Raw genomic sequence first — 16,957 nt, 5'->3', positions numbered from 1 at the left:
GGTTTTCCCTTTCTCCCTCTTTCTGGTGTGGTGTTTAATCTCGTGTCTGTGAGAACAAGGCCAAGTCATACAAACTAGATCTGATCAAGCATCCAGGGACATTCTGCTTGGTGTCCGAGCTCCAGGCCTGCATGCCAGCTGCTCCCACCCCAAAGGCATGTGAGGGTGTTGCCCCTCCTGACTGTAACTCACCCAGCCACTGCTCACATCCAGGGGTTTGGCTGGAGCTCTCTTTCACTCCAGGAAACTCAGCCACCTCCCACCCATCCTTCCATCACCTTTAGGAGCTGCTGAACCTTTCCTACCCATAATTAAAATGTTGGCCTCTTCACCAGCAAGCTCCCTGTGGATCCACTCCATCCTGAGCCTGATCCTAACTCCTCCTCTTCCCCTCTTCACCCCTTCCACCTCTCCTCTCCTCTCCCAGCTCCCTGAGCAGCCATCACACATCCCTCCCACTTCACTCTCACCAGGATTCTTCTGCTTTGGGCCCAAAACTTCCCTGTTCCCCCTCTCCTGGGCTTGTGTCCCTGCCTGCCCCCCACCCCTCACTGCCCTGTCCTTCCAAGCCCCCAGGATGTTGTAGGAGAAATCAGACTTCCCTAGACTTTGGTTTGGACTTGGGTACTGAGTTCTACCTCAGGCATCTGGCCATGGTGTTTAGTTTCAGAGTTCTCCCAGTAAAAATGGATGTCTCAAATGTATTCTGAGATAATTTTTGATCCAAAGTGCTGAAAGTGAGCACATGCACACTGCAGAAAGTGAACAAGTGCTCATTTCTGGGACCCAAATGCCTGGCTTTGCCAGTTGTGCCTTTCCTGCTTTCTCCATGACCAGTACACTACTCCAGTCTTTCCTGGCTGGATCCAGTGCCTCCATTTCCCACTGTGCCTCCAACTTCCAAGAGAGCCAACACCAGCAGGAGGCTTTGCCCAACCAAAACCGGTGTTTCGTGCATCACATCTTGCCCTTCCCGGGGATTTTTCTGACAGGAGCTATCACCTTGTCCTTGCAGATGTCAGCCATCGAGACAATGACAGAGAAACTGGAGAGCTTTGCAGCCATGAAGGCCGACTCTGGCTCATCCCTGCAGCCCCTTCCCCACCACCCCTTCAACTTCCGATCGCCGCCGCCCACGCTCTCCGACCCCATCCTGCGCAAGGGCAAGGAGCGCTACACCTGCAGGTGAGCCAGGCATCCCACAGCACCCACACTGCCCCCTGGGCATGGAAACACCCCGGGATGTGGGAATAGCCCAGCACGTGCCATCCCTGCCCTGGGCACCAGCCGGGAGTGGAGCAGCTCCACGCCGACATCTCCGCCAGGAGGGAAAACAAGGAGCGGTGGAGCTAGAGCAGAGCTGGGATGACTAATTCCCTCTGAAATAGCTTGTTTTGTCTGGTAGGAAATCAGCATCTTCTGTTTGCTTTGTAATTTTTAATAACCTTGGGAGCAGATCTGGAGATTCTCAAGCAAACCCAGCTCCCCAGGCCAAGTCTCTGGCGTGCAGCGGCGAGCGCCGCCGTTCCCAATGCCAGTCCCCGCTCTAGCCAACCTCAGCTATGGAAAAATGATTGAATTTTAAAAAATGGCATGCAGGAAACAAATTTTCAAACTGTTCTATCCACAGAACTCGTCATGTACCCATCCAGCTCCAAATTGGAGCAGATCAAGGGTATTTAATAATAAACTTCTGTCTGCTGTCACAGTTTTACCTCGAAGTTCTCATGGTGGCTCCTGCTGCGGGGATTTTTTGGGTGCAGAAAGTGGGTACAAACTTTGGCTGATGTGCCTCTTATGTTCAACTTTGCCACAAGAGCTGCAGGCTCAGATTTCAGTTGAGTATTTAGAAAATTGAGGTTTCTACTTACAAAAGGGACTAAACTTAAATTTTAGATGCACACTCACAAGTTAACATTTGGATTTTCATTGCTGGGGAACACTCACATTAACTGTTCATCTTCAGGACAGCTGAAGGTCTCTGAAATAAGGAAAGTCATGGCTTCCTCCTACTGTAGGAGTTGTTATTTTCCAATTAGTGTTTTTGTTTATACCTTTTTGATTTTACTGTGAAGTGGATTTATGTGGGAACACAATTCCTTCCTTTATAAATTTCCTACAGCTGCATTTCCTTGCTCTAAGCAGCTGTCAGCCTCCTAACCCATGGCACTGCAGCCTTTATCCAGAGAAAATTCTGTGAATTCCAAGGATGAAAGAGCAGATTCTGTTTGATGAGCACATCAACAGGGCTATAAAGGAGATGCAGAAACATCTCAAGTGCCAATCTGCCCAGGCAGTGATTAAACCCTCTGTACCCTGCTGCAGGAATGCTGTAGTTAAACCCTGTCTTCAAGTGCCTTGTCCACACTTCCTTTGAACACTTCCAGGGATAGTGATTCCACCACCTCCCTGGGTATCCCATTCCAACTGTCTGACAAGCCTTTCTGTGAAAAAAATTCCTGAGTATCCAATCTAAACCTCCTCTGGTGCAACTTGAGGCTGTTTCCTATTGTCCTGTCCCCCATTCTGTGGGAACAGAGCCCGACCCCACCTGGCTGCACCCTCCTGTCTGGGAGTTGTAGGAGTGAGAATGTTCTTCCTGAGCTTCCTTTTCTCCAGGCTGAGCCCTCCCAGCTCCCTCAGCTGCTCCTGGTGCTCTGGAATCCTGTGACCCTGGGGTGGGAGATTTGTCCTCCCCATCAGGGATGAGCTCATGATGTGAGCACACACAGGGATTTTGGGAGCGGTGTCAGAATGAGGGGGTGCAGGTGGTGCTGTGGCATCTTTCATGGTTCTATTTCTCCAAAGCATCCATTCTTATTTGCAAGGCCTTGTCTCTAGCTCCATTTCTCTCTCAGCAATGTCTGTCCCATCCCATGGCATTTCTAAGTCAGCATTCCTTATCTCCAGGTTTGCACGCTGTGTGTGCCTCCCGTCAGGCTGGGAGCATCCCCTACAAATCCATTCCCCACAGCATCCCTGGGCTCTCCTGATGGTTTCCTTTGGTTCTCCTGATGGTTTCCTTTGGTTCTCCTGATGGTTTCCTTTGGTTCTCCTGATGGTTTCCTTTACCTCTCCCTGTCCAGGTACTGTGGCAAGATCTTCCCACGCTCAGCCAACCTGACGAGGCATCTGCGGACACACACTGGGGAGCAGCCTTACAGGTGATGTTGTCCCCCAATAAAAAACCCTTTCCCAAACACTCCTCACTCACCACTCTGCTATTTCCCCCCCCCCTCCTCTATAAAGCTGTGCCAGCAGAATACCACAGGCCTGGAGCATTACACAGAGTGATTCATAGGGTTGTATATTATGTGTACCAGCCAAAAATAATCAGGCTTGGCAGCTCGAAGATAGACACTTAACTTATATTTAGATGTATGCTGGCAAATGAGGGCTCTGATTTGCAGTGTTGTTTCACACTCACGTTAACCATTCATCTCAAGGACAGCTGAAGGTGCTGAATGGCTCTGAAATTCAGGCTGGTTTGAAGGGCTTGCCAGGACCTTCACTGCTGGGGCTAGCTGAGTTTGATTTTTTTTTTTTTTTTCTTAATGCACATCAGAGGTGCCTGGAGTAGGAGATCAAAAAAACAAAGGCTTGGGTTTAAATCCTGATTAAAATATTTTTTTGGGGGAGGGGGGCTATGAAGTCACTCAAACTTCTACTTAAGAAGTCTAATTATGTATAAAGTAGGAATTAATGGCACATGAGCAGTGTGCTATTAATTCCTACTTTATACATAATATGCACGAGGCAAATTCTTTTTATAAGAGAAAACTCAACATGCAAAAATGTGTCGATTTACCTGCCTTAAAACTGAATTTTGGTATTTTCTGAGCTTAAATCATGGGGTTTAAAGGGAGAGCTGGGAGGGGGGATTCACACAGAGTCTCACACGTTTGTGAGTGTTTAAGATAGAAGGCTAAGCTATTTTCTGTTAGCTGGGGACAAGGTGATGTGATTTTAATGCTTCAGTGTGCACAGTGACAGTGTCCCAGCCCAGTGGGTTCTGTGGCTCCTGTCCAAGTCAGGGCTTTAAATCTGAATAAACCTCACAAGAAAATATATGTAATAAGTGTGGCTAGGTATATAAATAACTATTTCTCATGGAAATCCTTCCCCTCCAGCATTTTCTCCCAGCGAGTTGCGAGTGGTTTTAAAAAAAATTGGGGAAAAAAATGCCTTTTTTGTTAGAATGAAGTCCAGAAATGAGCAAACCTGAAGGAATGATGAATCGAATTGCTGCAAATCAAGCCTTGTGTTTGCCATGATGTGAGGGAGTGTTTTGCAGCTTGTCAAACAACGGTAACAATTCCATTTCGTTTGGGGTAGCTGATATTGCAGCGTTTCATACACAGCCATAAGTTCACAACAAAGCAAATGGAGCAGTTATTAAATAAAGAGAAACACAAATTTATGAGCAGCAAAAGGCCATGTGGTCAAATACATCACATTTTTATGCTCAGTTTAACCTAAGAATTGACTCTCCCACATTGTAATCCCCGCTACGCTGAGAATCACGTTTATTTTCCATCCAGCATTTTTAGTGTAGACATTAGGTAAATTAAAAATACACCACCTCCACCCCCCAAAGCAGACATATATTTTGGATTATACCCCTGCTGTGATGTTTGGGGTTGTGTTATTTGATATGCCTGTGTGTTCCCTGTCCGCTGCAACTCTCGCTCCTGATTATTCCGAGATCCTTAGTTCAGTTTTCTTCCAAAAAAGGAGACTTGCAACTTAACAAAGGTTAGGAAAATAAAGATTTATTTGATCTGGTCTTCTCCCAGAAAATAGCCTGTGTGGGTTTTTTAGAGGTCTGACTCCTGGACAATGTTGCATTCTAACAGCACTCCGGAGAGCCGGGGCTGCGTTCACAGACGAGCTTTAATTATCATTGATTTGCTTTTCCTCTCAGAGAACTGAGATTTGCAGCTTTGGCAGCCAGACTTGTTTTGAAAGCTTGGTTTTTAAGTGCTGACTTCAGGCAGGTACAAGGAGGTTGCTGATTTCTCAGTGTTTCACTGTTGTCTTCTTTGCAACTTTGTTTTTGATTGTTTAATTATTTTTTTTTACTCTATAAAAATATTTTTTATATATAATAATTTAAGGAATAATCCAAATATTAATTACTATGTTTTTAAAGACAACAGGCTAGAAAATAAGGTGGTTTGGGTTTGATTCCTGATGGCCACTGATTAAATTTTTTGGAGATTTTTTGGGGGGTGGGCTATGAAGTCACTCAGACTTTTAATTAAGAAGTCTAATTATGTATGTAATAGCACATGAGCAACAACGAGGCAAATTCTTTTTATAAAGAGAAAATGCACCATGTCTTCTGAAGAGTGAGAAATACCTGGTGATGCACTTCCTAAAAATCAAATTATTTGAAAACACTCTGAGCCCCTGTGCCCTACAGTGAAATTCAGCATGTTTCTTTCCACTCTTTTTATTTTTCTGCACCAAACCAGAAATTCTGGACTATGTACTTCAGAATTCAGAACAAAAAGGCCCTTGGAGGCCTCGTTTCCTGTTATCTGCATTAAGATGGAACTCAGAGCCACAGCTGACATCTACCATGGCATTTAAATTGCACACAGTTCAATAAATATTGAAGATATTTCTCATTTTCTGGTATTCAAAATGCATCTTGAGCCCATCCCTGCTAAAAATGCACTTGAGGATGAGGAGTCACTCAGAGGGAGAGTTGCTCTTCATGTGTTTTTTTTTGGTTTTTTCCTACTATTCTGCCTCTCCTGCTCACACTGATCAGTGCAAAACTTTGTGAGAGGGACTCGGGAAATCCTCCCCGCATTCCCAGGGTTTGCTCCCTGCTTTGTCCCAGGTACCCGAGCTCCTGCAGCTCCCAGGATTTCCTGTCAGAGCTCCAGCCCTGTCCCTCCCTCCCACTTTGGATGTTTTCAGCCCTTTCAGCTGATAAGGGAGAAGCTTTGTCGGGCTGTTTGCAGAGCAAACACCGCTGCCTTTGAGTTTTATTCTTCTCCTCCCTCCCTGTTCACCCCTTTCCCTGAATTTCAGCTGGTTCCTCTGCCTGGGCCATTTATTTAGATTAAAACCAGCAGAGCTCCCAGCACTGACCCCTCTGGGACCACAAATAACGCCGGACATCTCCCTCATCCCTTTGCATTCCCTGCTCCTTCCCAGTGCCCCTCTGGTTCCTATTTTTTTAACAAGCTCTTTTTCCCCCCCCATTCCTAACCCTGCATCCACATAGCTCATGCTTAGGGCCAGGACCTGTCACAGGGAACTTTTCAAAGGCTTCCTGAACATCTAAATAAATGGATGTGGAGGAGGCCAGGTCGTTCCTTGCCTTGATTTGCTTTTAAATGTCTGGAGCTGCTCCTGGCAGGGACAGCCAGGCTGGGAACTCGGGTTATCCTGGTGCCCATTGTGCCAGGCACTGGGACTCACAAAAAAAGGGTTTTTAGGAGGACAGGCAGGGAGAGAAAACCCCTGGCATCATCAAGGATGAGAAGAGAGCTTCTGGTGTAAGCTGGATAAAACCACTCAGTAAAATCTCATGGAATAGCAGGAATATTGGGATATTGGCAGGTTTGGATATTGCATTTTGCTGGAGTGCTGAACAGGAATCTGAGAGCAAATTCCTTGGTGCTGGAAATCCGTGTTTAACTCTCTGTACAGATTGTTCTTGATAAATCTCCGTGTGATTGCTCTTGCTGATGTTCAAATAACTTTGTGTTTTCTAGAGTTATTTGGGGTTTAAAAAAAAAAAAGAAAAGGGGGAAACAAAATACGTCAGAAGTCTGGAAATGCTGTGGTTTAAAACTTTTGCTCTCTGCCTTGCTTAATCCTAATAAAGGCCCATTATTTGAAATATCTTTATTCTTGTTGGAGATTTAGCAGTAGGAAATTCGGAGGTGGACGTGGAATCCATAAACATTCAGCGAGAGAGAGTGTTTCATATATGTATCCCCGTTTTTTCCAAAAATAATATCGATTTATTTTTAGAGACCGAATAAAAATCCCAGCTGGAGCACATCTGGAAATGGGGTGTGTGTGTCTCACAGCAGGGATCTTTTCCACTCCACTGTTGTGTCTGTAGGGAAGAATCCCATGTCCTCAGTGTCCAGGGACATCCAGCTCCATCCTTGAGTGAGGCAGGCATGGGGTGAGTCTGTGCCCATCACGAGCTCCTGATACTCCCAAAATCTGCTTCCCCATGTCCTGGAGTGCTGGAGGAGCTCTGGTACAGGCTGCCCCATCCCTGGGAGTGTCCAAGGCCAGGCTGGACAGGGCTTGGAGCACCCTGGGATAGTGGAAGGCATCCCTGCCCATGGCAGGGGTGGCACTGGAGCGGGTTTAGAGCCCCAAAACCATTCTGGAATCCCAGGATTCCCATGGAAGAGTAGCTCAGCTCCGTGGGGCAGATGTTGCTGTGGGTTAGAGGAGCTCAGAGTGGATTTATTCTGGAATAAATCCAGAATCTGGAGCCTGCTGGAAGGGATTTATTCTGGGATTACAAGGGCTCGGGAAGAGCTGGAATTTTGGAAGTGTCCAGGATTTGCGGAGCTCGTCAGCAGAGGCGGATTCTGCTGCTCGTGGGTTTTGGAAGCAGAGCCGTGGGGGAGCAGCTTTGCTGAGGTACAAGTGACGTGTTTAAAGGGAGATGGAACGAGGGATTCGAGCAGGAATGAGGTTTTCAGGAGTTTTAGACCTAAACTCTCCACCGCAGCTCGGAGCTGCCACCTTGAGTCCATCAGCAGCTCCCGCTCTACGCTGGGAGCTGGGAGCCCTCTCACCACCACCCCGAGCAATTCCCATTCATTTGGAGGGAATCTAAACCCAAAAAAAGGGGGGTGGTGGCTTTGAACAAGCCCCCAGCCCATCTGCCGTGGGTCCTGCAGAGATTGAGCTCAGAGAGGGAACATCTCTCCACTCAGCTGCTCCCCTGAACATCCTGGCTTGGCTCCTTGCCTTCCAGCTTTTCATCACAAACCAGATATTCACCCCTAGGAGTAAATCTTACCCTCTTTGGAAAGGATGGTGGATTTCTTAGGAGCTGTTTTGCTGTAAGAACAGTTATAATTACCTTTAAAGCCATGCTGTAATCCCTGCATGTCCAGTACCACAAGGAATTTCACAAATAAAGCCAGAATTTTCTGTGTGTCCAGCTAACTGTCATGCAGGGATTTGCCAGTTAATAACTATTTTATACATTTCACCTCCCTTCTTTCTTCTTCTGTCTTCCTTTTCCTCCCTCCTCAGCCATATTTCACCTGATTCCTCTCAAACAAAGTGGAAGGAATAAATCCACCTCTCTCAATTCCTACACCCATGCATGGAAAAGTAATTATTTTGTTTCAAACTCTTATTTGTTTGGACGACTCACTTCCTAATTAATCCTAATCCTTTCTTTGTGCTCCTTGAGTAACAATAATATCAGATTTGTCTGGGATGATTAATGCTTTGTGCTTCCTTCAGCACAATCTTTACTCCTGGGTAAAGATTTATAGACCAACATTTCCTGGGGTTTTTATAGTCAGATTCTTCTCCTTTTTCTTTTTTTTCTTGTGGTTTTTTTTTTGGTTTTTTTCCTCACATTGCACCCTTTGCTGTTGTTTTCCAGGTGTAAATACTGTGACAGGTCATTCAGCATTTCCTCCAACCTGCAGAGGCACGTCAGGAACATCCACAACAAGGAGAAGCCATTCAAGTGCCACCTGTGCAACAGGTGCTTCGGGCAGCAGACCAACCTCGACAGGCACCTGAAGAAGCACGAGCACGAGAACGTTCCAGGTAGGAAAACACCCTGGAGAGAGGAGACTCCATGGCCTTAGTCCTTCTGGAGCCTCCCTGGAATGCACTGTCCCCCCAAGGATGAGTTTGTAGGGTTGTTTGTAGGGTTTTCTTGGAAGTTCAAGAAGATAAAGAGGTTTTGATGTAAAAAAATGAAATTAAGGAATTGCTGCGATGAAGCCAAGTGATTTCCCAGCATAGGTAAAAAAATATATTATGGAAAAGTTGTAGGCAAACAGCTCTGCAATCATTGTTAAATTGTTTGTATTGTCCATAAATGCCAAATATCACCTGTACTTTGGTCTGGAAAACACAATCTTCCTCTGGGATCTTTGCTCCATGATTTTTCTCTTGAGTATTAAACCATCAGTATAAAGTGAGAGGGCTGTTGAGAAAATCCTTACTTGATGTTTCCTCATAACCCTGGCCTTGCCAACACCTGATGGAGTCTCCTGTGGTCTCTCCTGTTGTTGCTCCTGCCCCACAGTGAGCCAGCACTCCGGAGTCATCACCAACCACCTCGGGACCAGCGCCTCCTCCCCCAACTCGGAATCAGACAACCATGCACTTTTAGATGAAAAAGAGGATTCCTATTTCTCAGAAATCAGAAATTTTATTGCCAACAGCGAGATGAATCAAGCATCAGCTTTAGCAGATAAAAGGTAGGCAAAGAAATAAAATCATCTGCTGCCAGGACAGGCATGGACAGCAGAGTAATGCAAGAGGGAGTTCAGGCTGGCTGGTAGAAGCTTTCTCCTGCTCTTTGCTCAAAGGGAAATTGTTGGAGGACAGAGCCCAGAGATGGAAAAAGGCTTCTTGTCCCACAAATGTTAATTTTAAGAGATGAAAAACAGCATTTAAATCAATTTTTGTAGCTCAAAAAGCCTTGGGGTTGGTGCATTCTCAACATGCTCATTGGCCCTTGGGAACAGTGAAGGGTGATTTTGAAATGCCTGAAGCAGATTGGTTTTCTTCTTCGATACATTTTAAATAATATGAACATGTACATAAATGTGTCTCTGTGTTCATATCTGTGTATAACATTATCAAAGTCTTGCATCCCAGTGGAAATACACGACTTAAACATTTGCCTTTTTTTTTTTTTCCTTTTCTTTCTTATTTTTCTTCTCCTCCCTGCCCTCCAACAAAACATTTCAGGCCAGAAATCCAGGATATTGATGGCAATTCCCAGTGCCACAGACTGGCAAACGAGAAGACAGAAGATGTGGACGATGAGGACGAAGAACTGGAAGAGGAAGATGATGACAGCCTGACTGGGAAGTCCCAGGACGAGACGGCGTCGCCCACGGCGGAGCCCCGGGGAGCATTCGAGGATGAGGAGGACGAGGAGCCCACGTCTCTCACCATGAGCTTTGACCACACCCGAAGGTGAGGGGGCCATTCCTGAGGGGCTCAGCCCCCTGCCCGTGTCTGTGGTGCATCATGAGTGCCGTGGGTTTGTTCTCCAAGCCATGCCATGCCTCTGGTTGGATCCAGACCTTCACTCCAGATTTCATTTCATCATTTTGGGGGGAGACACGAGACAAGTGGACTGCAAGGAGAGGCTGGAATGAGATCCAAGGTTTGAGGGGTCCAAACAGGAGAACAGACACAAACCCCAGAGTTTTCAGCTCAACAGGTGCCATTTTTCTCTCCAAAGCTCTGATCAGGGCAAGGGAAGAGGAGTCTGGAGCAGAACAGACACAAACCCCAGAGTTTTCAGGGTGTCACAGCTCAGCAGATGTTGTTTTTCTCTCCAAAACTCTGGTCAGGGCAAGGGAAGAGGCATCTGTGCCTTTGGTGCTGCTGTGGCCCTTTGAGTTGGAGCAAAATATTCTTGGAGCTCTGGCAAAAAAAAAAGGGATCCTGCCCCTCTGCTCTGCCCAGGTGAGACCTCACCTGCAGAGCTGCCTCCAGCCCTGGGGGTCCAGCACAGGGAGGACCTGGAGCTCCTGCAGAGAGTCCAGAGGAGACCCCAGGGTGATCAGAGGGATGCAGCAGCTCTGCTGGGAGGAAAGGCTGAGGGAACTGGGATTGTTCAGCCTGGAGCAGAGAAGGCTCCAAGGTGACCTTCCAGTGCCTGAAGGAAGCTGCTGGAAATATGAAGGGAGACTCTTTCCAAGGGCCTGGAGTGACAGGACAAGGGGGAATGGATTTACACTGAAAGAGGACAGATAAAGGTTTGATCTTTAAGGAAAATCCTTCCCTGTGAGGGTGGTGAGGCCCTGGCACAGAGAAGCTGTGGCTGCCCCATCCCTGAAGTGTGCAAAGCCAGGTTGGACAGGGCTTGGAGCACCCTGGGACAGCCCATAGCAGAGGATAAAATGAGATATTAAGGTCCCTCCCAAGTGAAGGATTTTCTCCCCAAGATCAAGCCGTGTCTGAACACCTTCAAAATGAAAGATTGCTGCACACAGCACAGGCTCAGGTCTCTTTTTGCTGCAGCTTGCCCCAGTTTCTGGGGGTATTCCCAGCACAAGCCCCAAAACACCCAGTGATGCCTTCCCCAAATCAAAAGCACCGCTGGTTTTGGTGCAGAACTGTCACTGAAGGCTAATTAATTACTTTATTATACTTTATTATTCTATATTATATTACATTACATCTAAACTGAATCTGCCAAGCACTCAACTGCCCAGAATCTCATGACTGTCCCAACAGTCCCAACACACACACACCTGGATACAATTGGTCAGTGAATCAAAACAGTCATACCAGAATCCAATTTACAATTCCCTTCAGGTAAATAATCTTCCATGATACATTGAACAATTGCCGCAGCAAATGAGATAGGAATTGTTTTTCCTCTCTCTGAGGTTCAGGGAATGTGAATCCCGGAAATATTCTTGGGAAGTTGTGCCTTGCTTTTCTCTGTGAAGAGAAATGTGGTGACACAGAACCTCAGACCCAACCTGCTGCTTTTTGCTTTCCACTTTGAGGCAATTCTGGCGTTTTGGGGTCCCCCTGACCCTGGCTAATGTGGGTGCTCAAGACAGAGAAGTCCAATTAAGCACGACCTGTCCAGGCCCCTCAGATAGGCTCCAGAGCTGCAGGCTACCTTAGCAAGCTCAGCTCTTAGTGAGATCAGCTCTTTAGTGATTATCAGCTCATTTGTGAATTCAGCTCTTTGCTTGCTGAGTGCCTTGGGCAGACACAGAGAGAGAGAGGAGAAGGCTGTGTGAAGTTCCAAGGGGGTGTTTTTATTGATGCCTTCTGCAAAGGTCTCAGGGACAGCTCTTCTGCCAAGCTGGGCAAAAGTAGCTCTTTATATACCCTTTATATAGGGTATAGGAGTTATATAAGGTATAGGAGTATAGGAGTTGTATAGGAGTTATATAGGGTAAAGGAGTATATCTTTATATACCCTTTATATAGTGTATAGGAGTTATATAGGGTACAGGAGTTGTATAAGAGTATAGGAGTTATATAGGGTACAGGAGTATATCTTTATATACCCTTTAAATAGGGTGTAGGAGTTATATAGGGTATAGGATTTATATAGGGCATAGGAGTATCTCTTTATTTACCCTTTACATAGGGTAAAGGAGTTATATAGGGTATAGAAATATAGGAGTTATATAGGGTAAAGGAGTATATATTTGAGTTATATAGGGTACAGGAGTATCTCTTTATTTACCCTTTATATAGGGTATAGGAGTTATATAGGGTAGAGGAGTATAGGAGTTATATAGGGTAGAGGAGTATATCTTTATTAACCTTTACATAGGGTACAGGAGTTCTAGGAATTGTCCAGCAGTAGGGCTCGAGGGGAATGTGACCTATAGTCTTACAGAGAGATAAGCAAGGGTCTGAAGGTGGAAAAAGGGGTTTCTAAGGTCCAGTCATCATGAGCAGGCATTTCCCATCCCAGGCTGCTGAACACCAGGGAGGCATTGCAGGCCCCGTGCCTGCCACACCGCTCCCTCCTCACTCCTCCCCATGCCATGCCGTGTCCGTGTCCGTCTGTCCATCCCTTCACGCATGTGGCTGGTGAGCCCCCGTGGGTGGTGCATGCAGGCTGTGGGCCAGACGAGCTAACACAGGTCACCCCTTCCCCTGGTCATTGGTACAGGTGTGTTGAGGAGGACGAAGCCGGCCTGTTAGATTTGGAGCAGATGCCGAATTTTGGGAAGGGGCTGGATCTCCGCAAAGCGGCCGAGGAAGCGTTTGAAGTTAAAGATGTGTTTAATTCCACCTTAGACTCTGAGGCAATAAAACAGACTCTGTACAGGCAGGCTAAAAACCAGGTGGGTATATCCAGAACGTTTTCCTAGCTTGCCACCAGCGTGTACAGCAGGATTAGGGAGCAGCTGGCCTCCTCCAGCCAAGGGTTATTTTCCCTTTCCAGTGGGTTATTTTCCCCTTCCAGAAGGTTATCTCCCTTTCCAGTGGGTTATTTTCCCCTTCCAAAAAGTTATTCCCCCTTTCCAGCAGGAATTCTAGCACACACATGAATGTGTCTTGTTGCAACTAAATTGAAATAGAGGAGGAAGGGAGTGGGCATCACCTTTAGATGGATTTATCTCAGCCTGTGCAGTGAGAATGGAGCTATACAGGAAGAGAGAGGCATTTGTGTGTTTTTATCTGTCTGTATAAATGTTTTTATAATTCCTTATTAATTTATACTTTGGGGTGGCTCTTCTGGTGGTAACCACTGAGGTTTGGTCTGCAGAAACAGCAACAAAGTGCCCTTGGGTTTGATTAAAACAGGTGTGAAAGACAAGACTATATCCAGGACTTGTGACCCAGCATGTCTGGAGGGTATCTGTGTTTATCTCCTTGATTTCTAAAAGTAAACCAGAAAATGGAAATGAAAGATCCCAACCCTGTGAGCCAGACCAGTTTAGACTCACCAAAAACCATCAGAATGGCATCTCAGAATTACTGGAGCTCTGAGGGAAATATGAAGGTTTGGGGCAGATCTGTGTGTGCTTTCTGTTTTTTCATTAGCCAAAATACCCAGTCTGGGTTTATGGAGTTGATCTCTTGATCCCTCCACGAGAATTCTCACAAAAGAGCTGTTCAATGAAGTTACCTCAGCAGGCTGGGCTGGAGAAAGCACACAGCCCCTGCTGGGGGATGAGTACAGCTCTCACCTCAGGGGCCCTTTCTGACCCTAAAGCAACAGAATTTATCCCAAAATCTATTTCAAATGCCCAGCAGAGCAGTAGCTTAGTGCAGCCACCACACAGAACATGGTTTTTGAATTAGCATCATCCAAAACTTGGGAAATGTTTTTTCCTCCTTCACAGTGGGTGCCAGTAGTGAGGCTGGGGAGGGGCTGCTGGAAGAGAGAGCACAGCAGTTTTTTGGGGTGACACCCATTTAAACACAAGCCACTCACCTGACTCTCCCCTGTGTCCTGTCACTAACATCCCAAATGCACTAACTCTTTGGGAGCAGCTTGCTCTTTTCCAATATACCACCCTGGTACAGCCTGTGCTTGGATGGGGGAAGTTTTTTTGGTTTTTGACTCTGTTTTACACTTGAATCACAATAAGCAACTTAAATAATTTGGCCCATCTTTTGGCAGGTAATATAAAACCTTGGTGTGAGCAGCACAGCACTCTTTGGCTCAGTTTTAAGCAATTTTAGAAGTGTGTATGTCCACAAAACCCAAAAACTGTACTTCTTCCCTGGGCCATGGAGGTGGGGACTGTGTCCTCCTCTTTTTCAGGCCATGGGTGACGATGACATTGGTTTTCCCCTCTGCTGTTTGAGGTTGTCATCTGCCTGAGCCCTCACATCACAGGTGTGGGCTGAGAAAGGGCACAGAGAGGTGTGGGAGGCAAATCTGGTGTCCTGGTGGAGGGAGAGCAGCCAGGTTACAAGGAACCAGCAGTTTGTCAAGAGGACAAACAAATCTCGCTGCATTTCTCTCACCAGACACCTTTAAGGGTTTCACTGCAGCAATAAACCCACCCTGATCACACTGGCCAAGCCAATGAGAATTCCACATCCCCAAATATCCACGCTGGTATCACCAGTGGGGCCATGCCAGGCATTCAATCAGGATGGGCAGCTGCTCACCACTTCCCACTGGGCACTGCTGCCCCAGCCCAGCCTCACTGATCTCTGGGGATGTGGTTTTTAATTAACAAGCCCCAGCAGCAGCTGCTTTCCCCTGGGAACAGAGCCTGGAATCATGTGGAGCTTTGTCACAGAGCACAGGCAGTGCAGGATGGGTTTGGTGCTGTGAAAACCAATGGGAATGATGATCTCTCCTATAAACCATGACAAATCTGGGGTTTTTGAGAGATGGGTGCCATCCCAGAGCGTGGATGTGAGCTGAGCCCAGCACAGAGGATGCTGCTGGCCCAGGTGGGCAGGGTGGGGTGGTACTGTGTTTTACACAGTGTTCCTCCAGCCTGTGTCGCCTTGCATCCCTCTCTCCCCCAGGCTTATGCAGGGCACTGCTGTCCCAGCCCAGCCTCACTGATCTCTGGGGATGTGGGTTTTTAATTAACAAGCCCCAGCAGCAGCTACTTTCCTCTGGGAGCAGAGCCTGGAATCATGTGGAGCTTTGTCACAGAGCACAGGCAGTGCAGGATGGGTTTGGTGCTGTGAAAACCAATGGGAATGATGATCTCTCCTATAAACCATGACAAATCTGGGTTTTTTGAGAGATGGGTGCCATCCCAGAGCGTGGATGTGAGCTGAGCCCAGCACAGAGGATGCTGCAGGCCCAGGTGGGCAGGGTGGGGTGGTGCTGTGTTTTCACAGTGTTCCTCCAGCCTGTGTTCTCACTCGTGCCCTTGCCCCCTTCTCTCCCCAGGCTTATGCAATGATGCTGTCCCTGTCTGAGAACGCTCCCCTCCACACGTCCTCCCAGAACTCTCTGGGGGCTTGGCTGGACATGGCAGGAGCAGCTTCAGAGTCGGGGACCTTTAACCCCATCAACCACCTCTGAGAGGTCCACAAGGCACTGGCCAGAGCCCAGGTGAGGCAGTGGTGGTGCTGCAGCCATCCCAGCAAAATCCCAGCGAGCAGAAGATGGATGAGAGGGCCTCAGGGAGTCGTCTGGACTTTGGGCTGAGAAGGAAACCTGTCACATCTGACCTACACGTCCTGCATTTTTATCTCTCTAGAGTTTTCCTTTCTAATTTATCACAATGAACCTCTGCCAAACTGGATAACCCTGAAGCAGCCCCAGGATTTCACAGCTTGTAGGAACAGCATGAGCAAGACACGAATTGCAACAGTGCAATCAAAGATTGGCCCTTCCAACCTTCCAAACCAGTGTCACTGAGCCAGCACAGCCTGAGCAGGAATGACAGCTTGGAACCACAGGGCAGCATTTCCTTCCCATCCAGCTGAATGGTGAAGCACCAAGGGAAGAGAGCCAGGTGTGACCTGTCCCTGGTGCAACTGTGACACAGCCACTGGAGTTATGCCAGGGAAAAGACAAATTCAACCCACCCAACTGACCCCCCCAAAGAATTCTGCGCTCCCACAGAAACACCATCCTGTCCTTTGCTCCCAGCAAACACTGGCACAGTGCAAAACTCCTCCAAGGTGAGGCCACGCTGCCTGCAGTCATCGTGAGCCACACGCAGCCCCCAGCCTGGAACAGTGCTGAGGCTGGGGTGACAGATGTGTCACATGGACATGGATGTGTCCTGAGCAAGGCTGGGAGAGCTCCCTGCCCCTCCTGGTTCCTGCAAGCTGGGAGTGCCTGGGACAGAGCCAGGCTGGTGGAGCTCCTGGAAATGCTTGGATTTGCCCAAGCAGAGAGGTCACAGGGTAAAGCCTTCCCTGGCTGTGCATAAGGAAATGTGTGCTGGGCAAACCCAGGGCAGCTCAGACACGTCTGCTCGTGTGTCAGGGTTTCAGGGTGACATCACCCTGTGCTGGTGGTATCTGTGGCACAGATCTCTGATTCACACCGTTGTTTTGGCCTGGTTTTTCCCTCTGTGCTACCTGCCGCTGCTTGGCCTGTAATTTAAGTAGAAAGATGAACATTTCCATGCTCCAGCAGCCTGAGGGATGCAGAGCACGGAGATAAGAATCCAGCTGTCTCTCTGACTCTAAAATTTCTCACAGAGATTTTATGAGTGATTTCCAATCACTTCTAAACCTCATCTTGTCTACTGATACACAACAGCCTCCACAAATCCTGTGGGCTTTGTGCTGCTCTCCACAGCAATTCCCATCTGCTGTTGGAGCAGGGAAT

General features: G+C 47.4%; 1 protein-coding gene across 4 annotated transcripts in view; it reads left to right on the top strand.

Moving 5' to 3' along the window:
• Nucleotides 1–16,301, top strand: part of PRDM16 (PR/SET domain 16) — a gene marked incomplete at its 3' end in the record, with an annotated part of 301,271 nt that extends 284,970 nt beyond the window's left edge. For 2 of the 4 annotated variants that reach the window (XM_084220428.1, XM_084220427.1), the window contains exons 11-16: nucleotides 1,016–1,185; nucleotides 3,087–3,164; nucleotides 8,615–8,784; nucleotides 9,272–9,446; nucleotides 9,943–10,173; nucleotides 15,560–15,666. In XM_084220428.1, coding sequence (XP_084076554.1) covers nucleotides 1,016–1,185; nucleotides 3,087–3,164; nucleotides 8,615–8,784; nucleotides 9,272–9,446; nucleotides 9,943–10,173; nucleotides 15,560–15,572 — 837 coding nt within the window. Of the gene's footprint in view, nucleotides 1–1,015; nucleotides 1,186–3,086; nucleotides 3,165–8,614; nucleotides 8,785–9,271; nucleotides 9,447–9,942; nucleotides 10,178–12,856; nucleotides 13,032–15,559 lie in introns of those variants that run through there. The other 2 variants (XM_084220430.1, XM_084220429.1) reach the window with 2 other exon arrangements.
• Nucleotides 16,302–16,957: the final 656 nt, after the last annotated feature.

The sequence above is a fragment of the Fringilla coelebs genome (genome assembly GCF_963513975.1).
Source record: "Fringilla coelebs genome assembly, chromosome: 22".
In the NCBI taxonomy this organism is placed as follows: Eukaryota; Metazoa; Chordata; class Aves; order Passeriformes; family Fringillidae; genus Fringilla; species Fringilla coelebs.
This window is presented reverse-complemented; position numbering and strand designations above follow the sequence as displayed.